Source organism: Sphaerodactylus townsendi, linkage group LG03 (assembly GCF_021028975.2).
Source record: "Sphaerodactylus townsendi isolate TG3544 linkage group LG03, MPM_Stown_v2.3, whole genome shotgun sequence".
In the NCBI taxonomy this organism is placed as follows: domain Eukaryota; kingdom Metazoa; phylum Chordata; class Lepidosauria; order Squamata; family Sphaerodactylidae; genus Sphaerodactylus; species Sphaerodactylus townsendi.
Genome location: NC_059427.1, coordinates 102470441 through 102486474, shown reverse-complemented (window position 1 = coordinate 102486474; position 16034 = coordinate 102470441). Strand labels below are relative to the sequence as shown.

The 16034-nt window shown below is 39.8% G+C and overlaps 1 protein-coding gene across 1 annotated transcript in view; it reads left to right on the top strand.

Moving 5' to 3' along the window:
• The window catches only part of TENM2 (teneurin transmembrane protein 2), a 1113792-nt gene that overhangs the window by 737653 nt on the left and 360105 nt on the right, over positions 1 to 16034 (top strand). Inside the window, exon 7 of the mRNA XM_048487386.1 lies at positions 768 to 977. Coding sequence (XP_048343343.1) covers positions 768 to 977 — 210 coding nt within the window. The remainder of the gene's footprint in view (positions 1 to 767; positions 978 to 16034) is intronic.

Here is a 16034-nt window from a genome sequence, read left to right as displayed (position 1 = left end):
AATGCTGAATGTCATGGGCTAAAAAGATCAAATGAAATCAACACAGAATTCTTGCAATGGGTTCTTCAGATGGCAGCTACCAAATTAATGTGCACAGTGGTAACTCTTGTCCATGTGGTAACTCTTGTGCATGAGCAAATATGTCAAGTGAAAAGGGAAAGCTCCCTGTGGCTTGTAGGTTGTCTAAATCAGCACTGAGAAATGGAATTTCTTGTTGTTGTTCTGGCATATTCTACCCAGAGAAAAGTACTTTGCAATATCTTTATTTTATGCATATAATATAACTTAGCATTTGAGAAAGCCTTCAATGTGATTGGTTAATTGTTGTATTTCATGTTACTACTGCTGCAAGTATAATGACTATGAAATTCATTGAACTTAGTGCTGATGTTGAATCAGTGTGGTTGTAAAAAAGTGAGCATCCAACTTTATGTATTATTTCTAAGGGTTAGAAAATTAGAAGACTTTTTCAACCCAAGCTTTATTTTAATTCACCCAGACATAATGCTTATATCATCCAAAGTTCATATAGCAATACAAGATGATTTCTTTTTTCTTTTTTGGCTAGAAAGGCCAATATCCCTTTTAAAACTTTGCAAACATCTTGAATATGATACAAAGGAGAGAGTAGTACCAAGATACTATAGGTATTTTGATTCAGCCAGAGCTGTAATTGTATGTGGTAACAAACTATTTCAGTGTTACTGTTTGTGGTTTCTTTCATTACATTCATTGCTGAACTTTGATCCCTCTGTCCTCTTTCCCAGGTCGTCCCATTCCACCTACATCCTCGTCTAGCCTTCTTCCATCCGCTCAACTGCCCAGTTCCCATAATCCACCACCTGTTAGCTGCCAGATGCCCTTGCTAGACAGCAATACTTCCCATCAAATCATGGATACCAACCCTGATGAGGAGTTCTCCCCAAATTCATACCTGCTAAGAGCATGTTCAGGCCCACAGCAGACTACCAGCAGTGGTAAGGAAATCTTCTACTTGTGGCATCTACTTAGCCCAAATGGGCAAATTCCATTTGTCATTCAAGTAAAGACTCAAACATAATAAAGAATGGGGAAATGAACATATTTTAATCACTGTATTGCTTTGAAAATGTAGAGGTTTTAAAAATTTGTTGGATTCATTTTTCATATGTTTATAAGTGAACTTCTGCTTTTTTAATAACATTTAGAGTGTTTCTTTTATGCTATTTTCCAATGTAAGTCCATGAATGCATATTATTATTGGATTAAATGTTAATAAACGGCTTGTAGAATAGATATGTATGAGATATACTGCATAAATCAGCAACATTGCTTTGTATTTTTACAGAATAATGCATTGACTTTTAAAGTGCAGAAAGCTGTCCCTGTCCCTGGGTGCATGTCTCCAGGCGCATGCCATTTTGTCATGTGGGGAGCTCAGGGCATTGGCTGTATCCCTGAGCCAGGCTTCTCCTGCAGTGCGGCACCACTCACGGGTCGAGCTGTCTGCAGTAGCCACAGGCCGGCTCCTGCCCCCTCCAGGGAGGCTGGCGAGGGCAAGAGCTGGCCTGCCACCATGGTGCCCACCTGAGCCGCCTGTCCGAGCTGCCCGCCGCCAAGCCCTGCCACCCTGGCCTCCCTGCAGGTTGGCTGCTGACCTCCCCAGGGCTTGGGGAGGGCAGCCGGCTTGCAGGGAGGCCAGGGGTGGGGCTTGACGGTGGGCAGCCCAGGCAGGCGCCATGGTGGCAGGCTGGCCTCCGGAGGGCAGAAGTCAGCCTGCCTGAGCCACCCGCCACCGAGCCTCTGACTGCCATAAGTGGGATGTGGGGGTGTGTGGGAAGCTGTGTGCAGGGGGGGGCACAGGGAGCCGGTCATGCCCCAGGCACCACTTAGGCCCAGTATGCCTCTGCCCTGTTATGTTTCTTACTATTCTCGTGTGTGTGTGAACACTCTCCAACTAATCTTAACTTTTCAATCATCTCAAATGCAATGATTATGCTCTCTGAGACTGATTTGTGGCCTATGAAATATATTGGTTGTATTTGTTAAAATAAGAAAAAAGTGTTTGATCTCTGTAACTCAATTGCTGAGTAAGGTTCCTTGATTCTGCTCAGAAGTTACGTTTTTAAAAGCGATATGGAACTAGAACCATATCCAATTGATCTGAGATTCCTCGGTTGTCTAATTTTAAGGTTTAGGCTAGCTATTATCAACATCTTGCAACATCTATTGAGAGCCTTCCCTCCTTCATGGATCACTGAAGAACATATAAAAGCTTGTTTGAGTAGGATTCTTCCAGCCTTCTTATTATACTATTTTTAAATACTGTAACCACCTGCTACAGCATGACATTCATATGTCACAATAGTTAATAGGTCTGTAAAATCCATAACTGTTGAATAAAAGAGATCTTCTTTGTGGCGTTTTCTGACTTGACACAAATCTCAGTAAACAGCATGATCAACATTTTTCAGCTGTAAAGTGAAAGGAATGAACTAGAGGCAAAATGTTGCAGTTTTTGACAGAGAAGCAGAAGTGGTAGTTGGAAATAATAAATAACTTTTAGTGTATGTCTGCCATTGATCATGTCATTTTGGTATTTGAAGTTGTAGTTCTAGATAAATAAAAATTTGATGTTTCATCACATGGGACGTCCTTGTAATTAAATACATTTAGGATCGAGTCTTTCCTGAGATTAGCATCAGATTATTACCAGGTATGTTGTAGGACATTCCATAAGAAGTACATAGGAAATCTTAAAATGTTACAATATTCAGTTAAGTTATCTTACATTTTTACAAATATTATACGTCTTAAATTTTGGTTCAGTATGAGTTAATATCGAGTTGACATTACTTATTACATATTACAGTTGAGCAATTTTTTTAAAAAAGAAAGGTGACTCTCTTGATCCATATACATGCAATATTAATTTTTACTGAAGATATGTATGATTGACAGTGTGCTGATTTGTGTATCATTGCAGAATATATACAGGATTTTTTTTCAAAAGTTTCACTGATTGATTTCAATGTACATGTGCTGACAAATTCTTGCAGGACTGGAATCTCTGTACTGATAATCTGTAGGTGATATAATATCATTGCATCTCTTATAGACATGCAAAAATATAGCAGTGATTTTGTGTATGTAAAGTAGTAAGTATGAATAAAGTTAGCTTGTTTATATATTTTAAGTTTATTAAAACAAGTTGCTGTCTCACCAAATTCTAAAATAGTCTGGGGTGTTGAAGATTAAGCCAGTGTATATTTTTATCCCATTTGTTACCATTCTTCAAAGCTTCAGAATACAGGTCCAAAATTGTTTTGAATACAGGTGGGAGGAAAAATGTACTTGATAGCTTGTGAGCAAGATTTCACTATTGGATTTGGAAATCCATGAATATTAGATGAAATCTTTAATTCTTACTGGTGTACATTGGAATGATGTTGCCCTCGTTTAACAGATGGAATTATGTGAACATTTAAAATAACTGTAAATACAAACTATTACGTTAATCATGTTGCCTTTAATAAAGTAGTACTTGCAGGGATGATTGATATTCTCTGAATAAAAATATACTTATGTTTGTGTCAACCTTCACAATTAGATACTAATTCCTAAATCAATTTATGATGACTTTTCCCAAAGATGAGGTGATAATTATCTGATTACATGGCCCCGTGTCCTTCCTGCTAGCCATTCTCATATAGTTGGAAAATTCATACACTTAAAAAAAATGACCTAATCAAATCTTGTATCAAATGAGCAATCCATTGTTGATATTATGAAAGCCTTTAATCTACAATAAATCTTTATTAGAACTCATCAGAGCTTACAGTATGAGAGAATGAGATTATAGCACTCTTAAAATGACATTACATCATTGGGGTGATTGGTTTATCATTTAGAGAAGTTACATCAATCATAGCTAGCATAGCCACACAGCAAAAGAATCCAACCTTTTTACTGTAGAACAAAGTCATTGCAATTGCTCAAAACCAGATTTAAAATGAAATTAAAAATGCACTTTTTCAGTTATGCTAACTTAATGGAATGTATTATTAAAAATAATGTTTGCAAAAAGTTTGAATAATTGAAATGCATAGCAATGTATTCCTTCTTTGTCATTACCATCTGGTTTTACCCTACCTTTTAGTCATCTAACAATACGTTAATTTTAATTAAGCAGTCTCTTATCCATTTTTTATTTGTAAATATAATATAATATTCAGCAGAATCTAGCTGCTGTTGCACTGAGATGATCTTCTAGTAAGTAAGTAAGAACTTTACTCAGATGGGTATTATATATATAGTCCTGTGATTGCCCCAGTATGCCCATGGAACTCTCTCCCATGCAGTGGCATAACTAGGCAAACTGGAGCCCTGGGCAAAACCTGGGTTTGATGCCCCCCAGGAGCAAGCCCGGTGCAGTGTGCACCCCCCGTCCTTCTTGTAGCTACACCCAGTAGCGTACCTAGGCAAACTGGAGTTTGGCGCCCCCCCATGGGCAGCCACCCTCCCCTAAAGTGACCAAGCAGTGATTTTTTACACCAGGTCATTTCAAAGTCACCATCACATTATAGAACATGCCCCAACTCACAAATCTGAACACAGCAATAGGCCATGCCACACAGCAGAAATATTTTTTTGAAAACATTTTCAAAATGCTTTCAAAATGTTTTATTACTGCTATGAAAACATTTTATGTGTTGTATCCAGTTGGGGGAACTGGATCCAATTGGGGAAAACAGCATCACTTTCAATGTTATTTAAACTGGGAACCCCAGATTCTCCCTTTAAGGTAGATTTAAAAGGAGAATCTGGGCTCCCTAGTTTAAACAAGTGATGCTGAAATCCACCCCCAAACAGCATCATTTCAATGGTGTTTAAACTAGGGAGCCCAGATTCTCCTTTTAAATCCACCTTAAAGGGAGAATCTGGGGTTCCCAGTTAAAACAACTTTGAAAGTGATGCTATTTTGCAGTTGATTCTCCCCCACCCTGAAAGAGCATCACTTTCAATGTTTAAACTGGGGACCTCAGATTCTCCGTTTAAATCCATGCCAAAGGGGGGGGGGGATTTAAAATGAAAATCTGGGGAAATTTGTGGAGTGCCTGCTGTCAGGGGTGTAATTGTTCAGCTAGCAGCACCAAACTTTCAAGGCATCTTTAGGAGACTCTCCTAATGATACCACCCAGGTTTGGTGAAGTTTGGTTCAGGGGGTCCAAAGTTATCAACCCTCAAATGTGTAGCCCCATCTCCTATTACTCCCATTGAAAACAATGGGGGATGGGGCACCCCCTTTGGGAGTCCATTGCTTTGGACCCCCTGAACCAAACTTCACAAAACATGGGTGGTATCAGTAAGAGACTCTCCTGATGACACCTCCCAGGTTTGGTGAAGTTTAGTTCAGGGGGTCCAAAGTTATCGACCCTCAAATGTGTAGCTCCATCTCCTATTAGCTCCCATTGGAAACAACGGGGGATGGGGCACCCCCTTTGGGAGTCCATAACTTTGGACTCCCTGAATTAAACATCACCAAACCTGGGTGATAGCATCAGGAGAGTCTCCCAAAACATCCCCTGAATGCATTTTGTGAAGAAAGTTAGCTCAGGACCTGTTTCTGATTCGGTCATACTTATCAGCCCCTTCTCTTCAGCATGGCCACTGGCACATGCTGAAGGGGCTGGATATGGGAATTGTAGTTCCTGAACATCTGGAGAGCCGCAGGTTCCCTACCCCTGTGCTAGCCTAACAACTGCACCCTCTGCAGGCCAAAACCAGAAAAACAGAAAATACAAAAAATCCCACAAACGAACCTGCAGTTTTTGGGGGCCCCACAAGGGGGCGCCCTGGGCAACTGCCCACTTTGCCCAATGGGAGGAATGCCTCTGCTCCCATGCCTGTAAAAAGAAGAGCGAGCACAACACTTCAAAAGTAATGAACACACAAAGCCTCTATTTCAATGAATAGATTAAATATTTTAGGATCATGGAGTTCTGGGTGTGCATTAGAACCCTCATTTTCTCAACACTCTCAGGGTACAAAAATATTTCTTAATAGGATTGCCAGCTCCAGCCTCAGAATTTCCTAGCAATTTGGGGGCAGTGAAGAATTTGGGGAGGATTTCACTGAGCATCTATAGGTTAACACAGAGCATCTAGTATAGCACAGAGTTTGATATGTGCCAGAACGACAAATGTATCTATGTAGATTCTCTTGCCAACATGTTTCCACACTTCAGTGACTAAGAAATGGAACCCAATGTTGGAATATGTAGATGAAATATAGGAGCATGTGTGAATGTTATCTACTGAGGGGAAGAGAAGAGGTGTAGCCCTCACTCCAGTAATGTCCCTAAGTTTATCCCTTCACTTTCTTCCATATAAATTGAATGGTTACCATTCACTTCTATGGGTAGCAGTATAGGGCTGCATTTAGAGATACCGTTTGGTGAGAACAAACCCTTACCTTCTACTGCTGGTATTGAGAAATCTGGTTAAGGATACTAGAACTTGCCAGTTTGGCTCATTTCACATTTACTAGTGGTGCAAAGGCATCAAATGTTGTTTGGCTATTCCAGGAACAGGCTACTTACAACTGGGTCAGCTTCTGGTCTCCTTTCAGGGAAAATTTTCTCTGTAACCAGCAAAGTTTTTTTTAAGGGAGGGAGCTGATTCACAGCTAATCAGCTTGAAGTCAAGTTCTTCTAATCCACCATCCTGGAAACTTTGATGACTCCAGACTTCTTGAGATACAGAAAATTTAGTCAGGATTGGAGGGATGATCAGAAGCAGATATCCTTTCCCCAGTCATAAATTTGGGCTGCAGAGGAAAGGAGAGACATTAACTTTTCCTGGTATCCCTTTTGTAAAGGGGAGATCAGAAGTAATCCTTCTTTCTTCACCAAATTTCTCCATTTTGTGATTCAGAGAATGAAAGCATTGCATCTATCCCCATGCACCTTGGATGTTGGAAATAAAATTAGCCCTTTTTTATCATTTTTATGCATAAATTAAAAACATTGCTTCTGTCTCCATGCAGCTTCACCCAGATTTTAACTTTTTTTTTAAGATTTCAGGTTTGTACTGCAAACCTAGGGCTCATGGCATTAACATGTGGATTTAAGTATCCACAGATGTTAAGAATTAGCTCTATGTTATAGCGCTTTATAATTTCCTAATAAAATCATCAAATTCATTCTGTAGAAGAACAGCATTGGATTATATTAGCAGTGGTATATTTATATACTGTAAAAGGGAATTAAGAATGCAATGTTAAAGATACTAGAACTGCCCTAAGGGTGTCCTCTTTTTTGTTTGTTCTGTGTTTTTATTAAACCAAAAGGCTCTCGTCTACTCTTATAAGATATTCTAGTTAGTGACTTTTTGCATTCTGGACTTGCAAACCATGTGTCTCTGGTATCCAGCAGTAAAAAAAATTCAAATCAAAGAACCTTTATTGGCATAACAATATCGTGTTATTATATACACAGGTCCACTTAACTAAATAGAGGGGAACTTAAATAAAATACAAAGAAAGAAGAAAGAAAAGTTCAGATTTTGCTCCTAGAGTGTTGTTTTATATACAAATCCAGGTATTTGGCAACTGTGTCATTTGTGTCACTACTGGGGTTGTCCAACAGGAAGGAAATCTTTTGCAAGTCAGATGCATATTCTTTTTTGAGTAGCAGGGATGACAAATATTTAACTCTGGGTACAGCGTAAAGTGGACAATAAAGTAAAATATGGTCTATAGAATCTACACAATATGCAGTCTTTGGTGGTAAGGGGTTTTAATAAATCTCCCTGTTGATACAGCTGATGGAAGGGCATTACAACGGGCCAACATCATTGCTCTTCGGAGACTGGGCGTGGTTATTTGGTGTAAATGTTGAGCCCCCTTATTACCAGTGTAAGTGATGTCCACTGCTAAAGGAGAGCAAGTCCTGGAAGCCTTTTCAAGTAGGATCTGGTGTTCCTGGTCAAACAACCTTCTCTTTAGAAGTTGAAAAATCTCTTTGGGTGGTAACATGGCCAGAGAGTCCAAAGAATAGCCAAGTTTCTTAATTTTTGTTTCAGTATATAGCAGTATAATTTAAAGCCCTATGACAAGTTATAAAAATGGAATCCCACAGCTACAGAGTGGAATGCCCTGCAGATGGCTGAGTATCACCCTGTTCGAAGTGGAAAAAGTGGATCCTAAATTTTTAACTGGCATATTAGAAAATGTAGCAGCAACAACAAAAATCCTGAATCCTAAGCTTTTCTTTTCTTTTGCCCAACAAAGAATTTAGTTGGAGTTATTTAAAGAACAACATGAAAGGGTTAGGGCAGCTCACTAGGTAGCCCCTTCATCTCTTTGCCAGAAGGACAGTGGTTTAAGCCGTAGGTAAGAAACTTAAACATGCATATCCATCCCAGCTTGACTTTAGTAACTGCTAGATTCTAGAGGAACTTTTCTTCTGTATTAAAGTAGGCTCAATAGTGAGGACATTAAAGATCCCCTGGTACTTTTCAAGACAGAATGAGCTAGTTTTTTTAAAAGAAAGAAAATATCTTAAATCCATGAAAACACATTGGAGTTGTACAGATCCAGGCCTTCTCCAGCACAGACCCCCTGCTGCTATCCAGCTACATATCTCATGGGCAGGCAATACACCCTGAAGTCAGGTCAGCTAATATGCCAGTTCTATGTGAAGCACCGGAGACCAGACCCCACTGGCCTGATATGCAGAGCTCTTCTGAACCCTACTTTTTTCTCACAAGATTCATATTTATATTATTTGGATTTAGATATAGTCAGGTTACTACACTGGCCTATTGTATAGATTGCATGGCTTCCTCTATGACACAAAGATAGGGAGGGAAGAATAGAATCAGATAAATCTGGTTTTTTTAATGTATCATATGTAATTAAATAGGCTTTACTTGACAGAGGCATATGTCATCATAAATCCATTCGTCTTTGATGTGCCACTAGACTCCTTTTTGTTTTAATTACGGTAAATCCATCTTTAAAAACCTTTAAAATCCTAATTAAAGATGAACATATTAAGCCTACAATTGTCCCTCTTAAATTGGAATGAGTGTTTCTTTATCACTGAGACTCAGGATTGATCTACATAAAGAAAAACAATACAATATGAACAGTATGACTATGCAATAAAACTGGATTACAAAATTAGAGAACAGTGCAGTACAAACAGTATAGTACATACACTGAAGCAGGACTATGTGTATCAAACATTCTCAACTAAATTCAGCTATTCTGTGTGAAATAAAAAACCACAGGAGAAAATATCTGAAATAAGGTTAAACATTACAAATGGCACAGTGCGTTGGCTGGGGAAACGGGCCGTATCATGGCCCAGGGGGTTGGTCCTGGACCATGATACAGCCCGTTTCCCCTCTGTGGCTTGGCAAATGGGAGCTGGGGAAAGGGTTGTTGAGAATCACGTTATGTGCAATTCTTGTGTTTTAATGCAGCTCACAGCTGCGGCTGAGCAGGCACGTTAAAACAAAAGAATCGCACATAACACGATTCTCGTTTAACCCGCCCTGTGGCCAATTGCGTGGGTGAGGAGCAGGTTAGACCATGTTAGGGGTGTGAACCATGCAAAGTTCCTGCCCAACATGTTTTTTCCCCATGGTTATCCCAGGTTTATTGGTCCGTGCGGAAAGGGCCTAAGGTAATATTTTGCTTTGAGCAATTTTGTGGAAATCACAGGGACTACGTGAGAAGATTTCACAGATTCTAGGATCTGAGAGGTGAACCTACATTTCACCAGGATTGTCCACCCAACTCATTTTTATTTATTAAAATACGTGTATCCACATTTCTCCATGGTTCAAAGTAACTTAGAATAATCATCAAAACATTTTCAGTTTAAAAGCAAAAATAAAATGGCAAGCCCCAAATCTCTCTTGTCTACCTTAAAAGATGCCTACCAATTCAGATTCCCTCAAAAGCCCTGGCAAACAGGCAGGCTTTGCAGCATCTCCTGAAGATCTCTAAGAAGCACCCCACACACTCTCTGCAGGGAGCCCATTCTACAAAACCAGAGCCATTATAGAGAAGGTCCAGGCTCTGGTCAATGCCAGATGAGCTAATCTAAGTGGTTGAATAGCCAACAAATGGCTGCCTGGTACACAGGGACAAATGGAAGGGGATGGTGCTTCAAATGTGTGGGTTCTCAACTTTAAAGGTCATATCCAGTGCCTTCAATTGAATTTGGAAACAGAGTGGTGGCCAGTGTAGTTTATATATGGGCAATATGTGTCCCCTTAAGCTAGCGTCTGACGACAGTCAGACTGCTACATTTTGGACTAGTTGTAATTTCTGGGTCTTTGAGGGCAGCCCTATGTAGAGCACATTGTAGTAACCCAACCGGATGGCTACAGAAGCATGAATCAGCCTTTGCATCTAATGAAGTAGGCTGGTCCACAAAAAGGCTATGCAAGAATGACAAGTTCTTCATATTAAGGTTCCACAAGATTCCTGTGGCTTTGTTTTGCCAGACTAACTTAGCTATCCATCTACAATTTGTCCACATGAATTAGCTTGTGCTGCTATTTTATTCACTCCAACTATTAGAGCTATGCAGTATATCCAGTTTTTAAATTATTAATATTTATGATTCTGCATGCCTGAGGGTCAAGAATCTCAAGAACAACATTAGAGGGTAGTTGGAGGCCTGTATCATGGAGGCAGGGGTCAAAACAGTGAAAATTATGCCTCCTTTCATCAGTAGAATTTTTACGGTGGATCCAATCCCAGGTTTAACTGGAAATTCATCTCACTTTGTTCATAATAGCTAACTTTCACATAAGAATGTATACAATAGCAATCTTAGCCTTCAGGAAATAATGTTCTTTGATATCCTTGTAGACAGAAACTACAAAACAGAAATCTTTCTCTGCTCAGTTTTGTCATGCGTTAAGACCTGTACTATTCAGGATTCAAAGAGTTAGATATCGAAATTATATAAACTGGCTTTGATTGAAAACTGGGGTGTTATAATGTATTCTTATATCCGTGCTTGTATATGAACAACATGATTTTAAAAAGAGAACTCTTTTTTGGTGTATTTGGTATATTCATGAAATGGCTGTCAGTACTAGATTCCTTCAGATACTTTTGGCAGTTAAAAGCATTCATGAATTGGATATATTTGACTAATGCTCTGTGGCTGGTGCTGAAACTGATTTGGGACCATTTTATACATTTGAGTCAGCTGCTTATTCCCCACTCCCCATGTGTTTGTTTCCTTGTAAAACAGTGCATGTGTGGAAAGAGCTTTTGGCAGCTAGCAACCTTTTTTTGGTAGCTTCATGCTTTCCCGCTTTTATCTGGAGCCATACAGTATTGTTTAAAATTGTCTCCTTACAGTCCTGTGTCTATGGTTGCCAACTCTCAGTTGGGAAATACCTGCAGATATGCGTGTGAAGTCTAAGACAGGTGTGGTTTGGAGAAGGAGGGGACTTCAATGGGGTATCAGGGAGCAGCAGTGGTGTAGTGGTTAAGAGCAGATGTACTGTGATCTGGAGGAACTGGGTTTGATTCCCTGCTCTGCCGCCTGAGCTGTGGAGGCTTATCTGGGGAATTCAGATTAGCCTGTGCACTCTAACACATGCCAGCTGGGTGACCTTGGGCTAGTCACAGTTCTTCTGAGCTCTCCCAGCCCCACCTACCTCACAGGGTGTTTGTTGTGAGGGGGGAAGGGAAAGGAGATAATTAGCCTCTTAGAGTCTCCTTGCAGGAGAGAAAGGTGGGATATAAATCGAACTCTTCTTGTTGTTCTTCTTGTTCTTGTTCTTCTTCTGGGAGATCTCCAGATCCCACCTGGAGGTTGGAAACCCTATCCAAAAGAGTCCACATGGCTTAGGGCTGGAACTTGAGTCACTTATGACATAATAATCCTTATTTATAAGCCTGGGAAACGTTATATATATATTAAATGCACTCTTGAAGAGTACATAACATTTAGGGAGGCTGGCCATGAAATTATTTCCTTTGGTTTTGACTTAAAACAAGCATGATATGGAGCAGCAGCTTAAAACAATTCTATTTAAAACAATCACAGATCAAATAGGGAAACTGATGAAAAAGCATAACCTACAAACCATCTCCAAACCTACCAGGAAAATACAGCAGATGCTACGCTCAGCAAAGGACAAGAGAGACCCCCTTGCTTCTGCAGGAGTCTATCACATACCCTGCTGCTGTGGAAAGGTCTACATAGGAACCACAAAACTCAACATTCAGACTCGTATTAAGGAACACGAAATACACTGTCAGCTTAACCATACTGAAAAATTCTGCAGTTGCACAACATGGGTTAAACAAAACTGGACATAACATTTTATTTGAGAACACTGAAATTCTGGACAATTCGGCAGGTTACGATGTCAGACTGCACAGGGAGGCCATTGAAATTTACAAACACCAAGACAACTTCAACAAGAAAGAAGAGACTCTGAAAATTAACAAATCTTGGCTACCAGTACTTAAAAAAAGGGGCTGATAACCCGACCTGCAATACAATGCACTCAAACACACCTTTGCATAGCAAGTTCCACCCAAACACTTACTGATTGATTCCCCACCCTGGGACATGGACAATATACCCCACTAAACTTTCCCTTCTCACTAGACACAGTGTGAAACAGACTTTTCTCTTTGATACACCTCTGAAGATACCAGCCACAGATGCAGGCGAAACGTTAGGAACAAGAACACACAGCCCGGAAAACCCACCACAAGCAGTTGAATCCGGCCTTGAAAGCCTTCTACAATACAATTCTGTTTAGTGATTAATTATCAGGAAAAAATGGAGCTGCTGAAAGCAGAGAGAAGTGCTGAATTGCAACATGAGCTGTTAATGTTGCTTTGATCTAGATGTATATTATTTATCAGGTATTCTATTTAAAAAGACATTTGTGGACTCTAGCAATAGTCCTTCTTAAACTTTTCACTTCTTTCATTCAAAGTCCAATCTAAGTCTTGAGAACATCTCTTGAGAACTGAGAAGCTGAAAAATTGATGCTGGCGTTAGAACTCAGGTTGCTACCGAAGGAATGTTTCTGCACTGACATTGGCAATGAATGTTTTTGTTCTTTTCTTGTTATTTCTGAGATTTTGTTTTTGTTGCTGCTGCAGTAGCTAGTACAAGATCTGACATCTGTATAGAGGCCAAAATCCTTCTAATTTGTATCCACAGTGGATTGAGCAATTGTTACTGCTTTGATACAGAAAATGGCAAATGTCCAAAATCATCAATCAGCAAGGAATGGACCCCAACCATAATACAGGGGATACCAGAAGCTATGCTGTACAGTTGGGAAAAGACATATCTTTGCCAAGAGGATATAATGCTGTTTGATAAATTATTTATTAATTAGACAGGGACTATCAGCACATTCTCCTTCAATGTTAATCTAGAAATAGTTTAGCGTTCACTTATGTACAGAAGGAAAGCAAATTGCCTGCATTCATTTTGTATCTTCACTCACTTGGAGTTATTTGTATAGTGCCATCTTCAGCTTCCAACCAAAGATAAGAAAATTAAGCAGAGCTTAACATTGGTTTGGTGATGTCTCTGGTAATGCTCAGCAATCTGTCGCTATTCCAGGTACATCTTTTGCTGAACACTGAAAAAGTTGGGTACTGGACAATTGTGTTCATTCATTTACTTTTGAATGCGTAGATGGCAGGTTTTGGTGTATCATTCTTCAGAAAAGAGCTTTGGTTTCACAAGTGGAAAGAAGGGCCACAAGTTCTCTCTATGCTTCATCCAGCATTTGTTTCTAGTAGTGTCTGAGAATCCTTGTAAAAACAGCAAGGTAGCACTCGTTGACTGAAAGGCTATATGAGATCCTGATGATGTTGCACAGCAGGATGTGCTGACCATGTATCAGGAAACTAGCTTTAATTGAGACAACCAAAGGGAAGCAGGAAAAAAAATTAATGTCAGGTATATGATGCACTAACTGCAGCTTTTTAGCCCAATTGCTAGGAAAGGTCTCGCACCTCGTAATCAAAACCAACATCTAATTCATTTTTTAAATATAATATTTTTCTTAACACAGAGAAAAACAAAGTCGATCCATGGAGGGCGGGTCAACAACCCAATACTTTTCAGCGGGTGACAGATCTGTTTTCGAGCGGCTATGATTCTCTTCTCAGGCTATGAGTCTGCGTAGTTACAAAGATGGCTCCTTGGAGAAAAAAAAGGAAAACTATATATTGCCAAAATTGGCAGGACCAGCTGAGTACAACTATGTACTTTTCGGGCTGAAAAGATGCCCAGAGCAACATCCTGGGGCAACCTTCAGCTAACAGCAGCAGGGTGAATCACTTCAGTTGCACACAAAATGTCAGGTGCAAACACAGGGTGAAAATGATCAGAGAGCAAAACAGTCAGGTGGGAAACAGCCCTTTTCCTGCAATACAGTACTATCAACCCAAACACTTACTGATTTGTTCCCCACCCTGGGACATGGACAATATACCCCACTAAAACATTCCTTTCTCATTAGACACAGTGTGTAACAGACTTCCCTCTGTGTGTAACAGACTTCCCTCTGTGGCTGAAGATGCCAGCCACAGATGCAGGCAAAATATTAGGAACAAGATCAACCAGACCACAGCCACACAGCCCAGAAAACCCACCACAACCAGTTGAATCTGGCCGTGAAAGCCTTCGACAATACATTAGCCCCTTTCCCCCTCTGACACTTTTGCTGTCTGGAAAGCACATTAGAAGTTGCGTCTATTTAAGAAGTCCCCTGGATATCTTATTTTGGGTATACAGAGTGAAAAGAGGCAGTTGCCTCTTTTTAAGATGGCCCACAGACACCTTGTGCTGGGCGGAATGAACTGGTATTCAGCACTGTATAGGCTTTCAGCTGTTTGGAAAGCATCACAGGGCACATGATACTGCCATACAACAATAAATAAATTAAAAGTTTAATTTTAATATGTATTATCATAAATTCAAACCTCTGAGTGTTTGGAGTGACAACCCCCACTCCTGGATTGAGGACAATATATTATTTTTCCTACATGGAATGAATTTGGGGCAAATAAATTGTCTATTTGAGTCTGCTTTATCAGTTAACTTAAGATTTTATACATACCTAACATAAACAGCAAAGCTTGGAGTTAGTATTGAATCAGACCAACATATATTCATCCTGAGCAATTTGGAGGCATCTGCATTTAACAGTCCTGTGCCAAACTAATGATTAGGTGAGGGGGATGGGTAATAAATATTACTAAAATATGCAGTGCAAGACTCAATACCAATCACAACGCTGTGATGTATTTATTTAATTAAACATAAATGTAATGGAACTGGGTGCAGCTTGTGTCAGATATGATGCTTGAAAACCTTTGAAAATGTCCATGCTCCAACTGGAAGACAGTACCTGTGAGTCTCATGCTTTGAAAAGAGCATAAGAACTTGACGTTAACTGGGGAGGCCCTTATTGAATTGCTGAACCACAACTGCTAAATCAGACTGGAGAAGGGGAAAAGCAACACGAGTTATTGCCTGTTATCATTTAATACCTGAACCATGACCCTTAAGCTTCCTACTGTGAGTAGCTACATCAGCTCAATGACCCAAAGAATCAAGCTGTTTGGCTCCAACCTGTTTGCTCCTTTGTTTAACCTTCAGCCTGTTCTCTGGGGGAAAAAACACCCTCAGATGTGTTTGCTGTATATTTCCATCCAAATTATATTTTCCATGAATTCAGTGGTAAACATGACCCACAGAAGGTTTTTGTTTGCTTGTTTGTTTACGGTTGTCATGAATGGTTCTATCTCTCCAAAGCACGCAAAAGCAGTTTTCTAGATCACTTTTTTCTTAAGAAATACCCAGTAGGGTAGTTTAGTATCCCATGGAATGGGGTTTACAAGTGACAGTCTCCTAAGGAAAAGGTTTACAGGTACAGTGTCCTAATGAGAAGATTCTAGACAGACTGATCTAGGGCGATCTCCAGTTTTTAAATATCCAGAAACAAATATAGATATTAAGTCACTTCAGC